General features: G+C 44.9%; 2 protein-coding genes across 2 annotated transcripts in view; one reads left to right on the top strand and one right to left on the bottom strand.

The window, feature by feature from the left end:
- The first annotated feature begins 2,492 nt into the window (after nt 1–2,492).
- Nucleotides 2,493–7,036, top strand: LOC126574855 (solute carrier organic anion transporter family member 74D-like). The gene is made up of 5 exons (XM_050235251.1): nt 2,493–3,430; nt 3,629–3,908; nt 5,942–6,139; nt 6,210–6,351; nt 6,430–7,036. Exons 1-5 carry the CDS (start codon nt 2,545–2,547, stop codon nt 6,964–6,966), a joined length of 2,043 nt encoding a protein of 680 aa, XP_050091208.1. The 5' UTR covers nt 2,493–2,544; the 3' UTR covers nt 6,967–7,036.
- Nucleotides 7,037–7,100: 64 nt separating this feature from the next.
- Nucleotides 7,101–7,732, bottom strand: part of LOC126577590 (semaphorin-2A-like) — a 76,273-nt gene continuing 75,641 nt past the window's right edge. The window contains exon 16 of the mRNA XM_050239329.1: nt 7,101–7,732. This exon is cut by the window's right edge and continues 229 nt beyond it. The gene's annotated coding sequence lies outside the window, so the exon portion shown is untranslated.

Consider the following 7,732-nt stretch of genomic DNA (forward strand, 5'->3'; position numbering starts at 1 on the left):
CGGGCTAGCATGATTTTCAAGGGAAAAGAGTGGTTTATCACTGCAGCTCATCTTTCAAACCTTCTTAAAATATTCTTTGGGGTATGATTTGGTTTTGAGCTTTAGTAAAACATTGACTGAAAGTTTTTAAAGAACATTTTTTAGCTAATAAATTAATTATTGGCAACTTTCGCGGTTGAGTAAAAACGGGCGATTCGAATAAAAAAGCAAGCAAACAAATACAAGCGTTATCATTTCAAGTTACTCTCGAAATGCTTACGTTTATACTCCACGGTTCGAGAGTCCGATTTTGGTCCTCTGGTGGTGAGCACACGAAGCTTTGCTTTAGCTCAATTTGAATTGACCGTATTTTAACCGTAGTCGTGCACGTGCACGAAAAAAAATCGAATAACGAACACTCAAAGGAGAATTTTAAAGGCTTAGACAGGCTTAGATAAGCTTAGAGCTTAGCAAGAGTGTATTGCACAACCTAAACCAATCCTTATCCTCTCATTAGACGTCATTAGAGGTTAAATCAGTTGTGATAAAAAAGAGAGGAAAACAGTAGCTGCTTAAAGCAAATTTGGACGAAGATAACCACTATCACGGAATTAGTTTCCTTATATTGTTTTTTGACAACAGGAAACAACATTAAATGTTTACCAAGTGTTTTGCCAATCCCGGCCTTGCTTTGCGTCTTCTCGAAGGAGGAATACAGCAGCAGAACAGGAAACCAAGATAGTTGTTGAGAATGAGAACCTCAAACTGTTCCTGACGGCTTTCTTCAGGTTTTTAAGGTAGGAATACACGAAGCGTAAACTCTCGTATAAACTCAGAGTGTAATGCCAAAAAGATTATACTTATGTCAAAAAGATTATAGGCCCGCGGAGCGTAAATCCGCGCGTAAAAGCAAGCGTAAACTCAACACCAACATGAAGCGTAGCGTTATGATGAATTGAATGTTCTACAATCGCTAATATACAGCAAAAACATCTTAGAATATAAAAGAAGATGTTCAGAAATCAACTTATCTCGTCGATTTATGTTTTTTGTGGCCAAAAACACATGTAATTGATGTAATAGCATAGTGTAATTGCAGGTGCACGAATGTAATTGCAGTTGACATTTCGGTATAAACTTTTATGCGATTATGCCTGCCACACGAAGCGTAAACTTTTTGGCATTACATTCTGAGTTTATACGAGAGTTTACGCTTCGTGTATTCCTGCCTTTACGTTAATATACCTAGTTTGTAAAACTAAACAAAAACTATCTAGATATGATGTTTTTCTCTGATAAATCGTCTCTGAGGGCAGCTCGATTTAGATATATCTGCATTAATCTGCATTTGAAAATGATAAGGCATGACGGCCCGGTCGGTGTTAGATAAGATGCGTCAGAGATGCATAAGATCAGCACCAAGGTCAGATAAGCAGCGTATAAATAAATGCACTGTCTTCTTTTAACCAGCTGTGCACATCCTTAGACAGAAACTGCTCTACGCTCTAGTAAACTCTGTTGATAGCATCGTAAATTCGCACAATCTTCGAGGTCCTGTGAACACGTTCTTCGATTAATACTCAAAAGAATCGCAGAAATAAGCGATGATTAGAAAGGAATCCTTGTGCAAAATAGAAACCACACCATGCGAGCCACAAAATGGCTGCATTTGCCATCGGGATTTGGAAACCATCTGCCACTACAAATCCTTCACCTTACACGTTCACACTTTCACAACGTCAAACACGTGAAGCTCCTAATACAGAAGCACCACAGAATGACGCTAGCAGTGCTATCCCGGTGCATGACTCGACACAATTCCACAATCCATCATGTGCTCCGCCGGATGTGTCAAGTGTCACGCCACACTATTTGCCTCCCAAAGGCCGCCCCTCAGCTTACCGGGTAAAACCGATTTTCCAATCCAAAAGTGTCCACTCATGGCGAGTGAACCTCACCGCCAGCCGCAGCCTGTTCGAGAGGGGCAGCGAATGGCCAATTTAGGGCCTCCTGGAATGGAGTACCTGATACGCGGATACGCGGAAAATTATGGGATCATAACCTCGGCTAATCGTCAATAATTGGTTTCACAAAACAAACAGGACACTCTCTGTCCCTGTTTGGGATTAATAGTTTGTGGGCTGCAAGGACCGCCAATTGAAGGGTGGATCACATTACGTACCTGGTGTTGATGGCCGATTGATTAGGGAAGGTGTGCACGTGTCTGCGAGGACATTAATTACCGACAACCGATGAGAGCATGCTAATGACGTCCTCAAAGTAGCATGTCATGTCCAGTGCGCTCCATTCACACCTGTCCCAAGGTTAACAGCCACTGGACTGGCAACCGGACGCCGGAGTCAAGGTCTTCCGCTATCACGCCCCTTGCTATCTTGTGCCATAAAGCACCAGTTTGCAGAAGCCAGACCCGATAAGATGAGCGAGGTGATGACTTCTGCTGCTGCTGCTACCTGTGATCTTTAGAACCTGGCAGTTGAGAGGTTGCTGCATGATCGAGCAATCCAGCTGGCCAGTAGCAAGGGGTGCGCAACAGCGAACGGAACAATGAACGGAAGTTTGGCGAACGGACTGAACGAGGCTGGTGGTCGCAATACGGTCCCGAAGCAGATCGTAGATTTCGATCGCAGCATCTCGGTGTACAGTGAGCGCGATGTGCAGTGTGGATTTTGGGTGTGCCGTGGCCGTTTCTGGCAACGATTGGCCAGCAAGAAGCTGTACGTCCTGCTGTTTGGCGTGATCGGTTGTATCCTCAACTCGACCACATCCTACTTCTACGGCACGTTGACGACGGTCGAGAAGAGCATTCAAATCTCGTCGAAAGCGGTCGGTATGATTATGGTCGGATCGGATCTTTCGTTCGTGCTGTCGTCCCTCTTTCTGTCCTACTATGCCTCGAACCGTCGGAAACCGTTGTGGATCGCAATGGGCATCGTCAGCATGGCGTTATCCTGTTTCGTCAACGCACTGCCACATTTTCTGTTCGCACCGGAACATGTTCCTGTTGCAGTGACCGGTAACTGGAGTAGCACAGCGGTAACGGTACCATCCTCGACGGCCGACAATCTGTGCCTAGTGGATCGACAACCACCGGACTGTTCGCTGGACAGTGGGAATCTGCGTCCGCAGTTGGTGCTGTTCTTCGGTAGTTTCCTGTCTGGCCTTGGTACCTCGCTGTACTTTACCCTCGGGCTCACCTATCTCGATGATAATGTGCGCAAGGAGAAGGTTCCGGTATTGACCAGTTTGGCTGCGTGCGGTCGTCGTCTTGGGCCACTGGTTGGCTTCTCGTTGGCCTCGCTGTCACTGAAGTACTTTGTGCACATCGGTGAAGATCCAGGATATGGGGCGAGTGATCCACGCTGGATCGGTGCCTGGTGGCTCGGTTGGATCATTCTCGGTTCGCTGCTTCTCTCCATTTCGCCCATCTTTGGTGAGTAGTTCCGGACGGTGGCCGGAGATGCTGTTGTTCTTCTATATCGTGCGATCACACACGCGGTGTGGTACACAAACAGTGTGATGATGATAACCGCTAATAAACCGCGATAAAAACCGCTGGCCTATGGCCTTTATTGCACCTGACCGTTGATGCTCACTGATGGCGTCTATGTTTCTCTCATCATTATTCCAGCAAGCTTCCCGAAGGTGTTGCCCCGTGCGGCAGAACGAATCTCGCTGTCACGTCAAGCCAGTCGCATTAGTGAGGCAACCGGGACCGGAGAGGGTCAGGATGAGGAACGGATTGTTTCGTTCCGCGATATGCTGGTCACGGTGCGCCGGCTCCTCACGAACAAGGCCTATGTGTTTAACAATTCGGCCAGCATCTTCTACTTCTTCGGGTATATGCCGTTCTTTCTGTTCCAGGCCAAGTACATCGAGATCCAGTATCGGTTGACGCCATCGCAGGCCAAGTAAGTGTCGGCCTGGGGTGGGTGGGTGTGGAGATTTGGTAGATTGGAAATTTTTGGTATGAAATCAATGCTGCTGTTTCAATACCATTTTATGATGAACGGGACCTTTATGAGACCTTATAACCTTGGCAATGCTTATACCTTGGCACACTGTATTAACGGGGCCCCTTTAGTTTTTGTCAATTGTAGCGCGTTCTTTTCGGGTAGTTCAAGATAGACAAACTAAGATTCACAAACTTAAACCGCTTTCCAATGCCTCTTTACCATCTACGATACTAGACTGCACCTTTGTCCAGCTTCTTCCTTTCAAAATTTCTTTGACCTCTCATTAGCAAATAACTCAAGCAATACATTTTTACAGGATTCTTTTGATTGTAGTTGGTTATAGATCTTAGCATCTAGAACATTTTGTATCTGAATAGAACTAAATATCCGATATTGATATTAATTAGTCCCCCCTAAAGGGCTTCGGTAATTGCTGCCTAAACAAAGGTTCAATTTTGAAGATTTTTTGTGACGTATCCTTCCTCTCTACTTTTTCAAGTGTATGGCATATTAAACAACAACTGTTGATGAATATTTTGTTTCATTTTGGGAAAGATTTATTAAAAACTTCATCCACGGCATCATATTTAAGAAGGTGCGTCTGCGAAAAGGCACTTTCCGGTGCCCATCGTATCTACGTGATGCGTCATCAGAAAAAATACAAATCGAATATCGATCTTTTGAAAGCTTATGAGTTTATCCAGGTAGTTCCGTTAAGTTTTGTTTGTGTTTCTTATTTTTCGATTTTTGCCAGATTTTTGAAGTAGGAAAAGTGTTCACAATGATCAAACCGGGTTCGTCGCTTCAGTCTTAAGGGTCAAGTCTTTTGATTCGCACCAAAAACAGTGCCCATCGTATCTACGTGATGCGTCTTTAGAAAAATACAAATCGATATTCTTTTGATAGATTATAAGTATATCTAGGGAGCCCCGTCGAGTTTTTGTAAAATTTCGTATTTTTCTATTTTTGGCAGATTTTTAAAGTTGAAAAAGTGATGGTTTTTTGTCATTTTGCCTAAAAACACGATTTTTAAAGATTTGTTTTAAAAAAAGTATCAACAATTTTAATAAAACCTCGACGGGACTATCTAGCAAAGAGTGTTCAGATTGTTTGTTAAAATTTCGAATCAATCAGTCCAGTAGTTTTCACGGTAACATGTTTCCAGTCTTTGCTTGCCCTTAAGGGGCCGCTTTGTATGGCAGATCCAGATATTTGGCCCCTTAATGGTCCCTTAAACATTAGGGGCCACATTGAATACCCACATTAGGGGCCACATTGGTCCAGATATTTGGCCCCTTAATGGTCCCTTAAACATTAGGGGCCACATTGAATACCTTATGTCAATAGGGCGTGTTGTTCTCTTTCTGATTTCTTCGATTTCCATTTCAAGATTAGTTCCTGTATGATTGTCAGTTTCTGATACACCATCTAGAATCGCAATTTAGTGATATAGAACACGCTAGGAAGTTTAGAAAAATCCAGGATGTGAAATTTCATGTGGATTGCATTAACTTCAATTCGACTGAATTCACGAAAGTTGAGAATGCAAAGCTCAAAAAATGCGATGGATAAAATCAGGGAATCTACTTTGATTCTGTTGCCTTTGAAATATATTCAAGCCAAATCCAAACTCGCAGGGATTTGGAGGCCCCCACCCAGCGCGGGGCCCTGGCCATGTGCCTATTGTGCCCAATCGAAAAGATGGCCCCGCCTCTTCGTCCGTTTTCTTATGCCCGATTTAATCAAATCAAATCAAAACTGAGTTTTCATGATGATTGTCCAGACTTTTTCTTCGTCTTTCGTGTTCCATTGCCGGTAACTTTTGTTGGTATGGTTCGATGTTGGCAAAATTGTTACTAATAAAACAACATAATACTACAAAAAGACATCTACAGAGTAGCAAAGTGACTGCTAGAGGCTAAAGGATATTAGATGTTTTATGCTAGAGGTCCTGCTCAATTATCTGCCTTAATCCTGTGCATTCACAGCATGGTGACGGGCTCGGTATCGTTGGTTTTCTCTGCCCTCGGAGTACTGATCGCCGGTTGGGTTATCCAGAAGATACGACCGACGTCCCGGCAGCTGGCTGGATGGAATATAGTGACGAGCGTGTTGTCGGCCGCTGGTATCATAGCGTACGCCTGGTTCGGTTGCTCGGCCCTCAACAATGCCGCCATCGTGGCCAAGTGAGTACAGCAAACTTTTATGGGCGGTAGCCGTGAGATGATCGTGGTTTAATCGTGGATCTCTTTCCAGTTCTCAGGAAGCATCATGTAGCGCAAACTGCAACTGCGACTTTGTGAAATACTCCCCGATCTGTGGCAGCGATGGCCAGACTTACATTTCTCCCTGTCACGCCGGATGCCGGGATCAGTTCAAGCAACCCAACGGAACGCTGGTAAGTTGTGCCGACACGCGCATGAGAGGAGATCTCCACAATTTCAACTCCTCCTCCTTTCTCTCTCCTTTCTTTCAGCTATACAGCAACTGCAGCTGCATTTCATCGGACCTGCCGTCGGACTTTGGCGGATCAGCCATCACCGGAAGCTGTCCGGTCGATTGCTGGACACCGTTCTATCTCTTCCTGATCGTGGTGTGTTTGAACAAGTTCATCGGTGGCACTGAATCAGCCGCAAACTTCCTGATCGGTCTACGGTGCGTTGAACCACGCGATAAAGCCATCTCGATGGGATTCTCGATGGCCATCAACACGCTGTTCTCCTTTCTTCCGGCACCAATCGTGTTCGGTTGGATTATCGATCGGACGTGTGTGCTTTGGGGTCGAACGTGTGCCAAACAGGGCAACTGTTGGCTGTACGATGGTGAAGCATTGCGAACGACGATGAATTACACGGCGGCTGTTTTTGTTATCATTGGAACGTGCTTCGATCTCGGTACTTGGTATTACTCGAAGAACTTTAAGATATTCGATGACGAGGGCAATGGAGCTGGTGCTGAGGGGAAAGAGATGGAGTCACTTGTGACGCGAAAGGAGAAACCGAGCGTCGAATGAGATTGGATAGCAGAAGACGTTCAGATTGTTAAGAGCGCGAATATGGGAATAAACCTGAAATTACTTCTTGCTGGAGTTAACAAAACAGTCTCATGACATCAAATTCGATCTCAATCTCTATCATTTAGCTTTATTGTAGTTCTTGTTAGTTTTAGTTACACACGCCACGCTTTACACCACGCAACTTACACGCACCTCACTGCCTCAGACTCCGTCGCAGTTGCTCGTTCTTAAAAGTCCTTAGGTTCGAAAACGTAAAAAACTCAACCTAAAGCTAAGTTTCCTTCTTCTTCTCGTCCTCCTCTGTCAAACTCTTCGGCTACTCACTGTCCTGTCGCTCGATGTCACGGTGTCCACTACGGTCCACAGAGCACTACACACTAACTTCTTTTCTCCCTAGTGTTTTTGCCTACAATCTGTTTACCCTACCCCTTTCTCACTACCACCCTACCGGTTCCCTCTTCGGTCTGAAATCCATTCGCTTGAGCACTTACACGCTAAAATATCACAGATTTGGCGAAATTTGTTTCGATCGATCGTCCTTCGTTTCGGTTTCTTCTCTCTCTTTTTTTCTCCCTCTCTCCGTCTTCGTTTTTGTTTTGCTAATGCCGGCTAGGTGTTTGTTCTATGTTCTTCCATCGTTTCCTTGTTTTTTTGCTATGTATCAGGTGTTTGGTTTTGCACGCGAAAAGCTCGGACTGGTAGCGGCGGCAGCATCAGCAGCAGCAGCAGCAAAGGGATGTGCACAAATGCTGCACACGCTGCA

Source organism: Anopheles aquasalis, chromosome 3 (genome assembly GCF_943734665.1).
Source record: "Anopheles aquasalis chromosome 3, idAnoAquaMG_Q_19, whole genome shotgun sequence".
NCBI lineage: Eukaryota > Metazoa > Arthropoda > Insecta > Diptera > Culicidae > Anopheles > Anopheles aquasalis.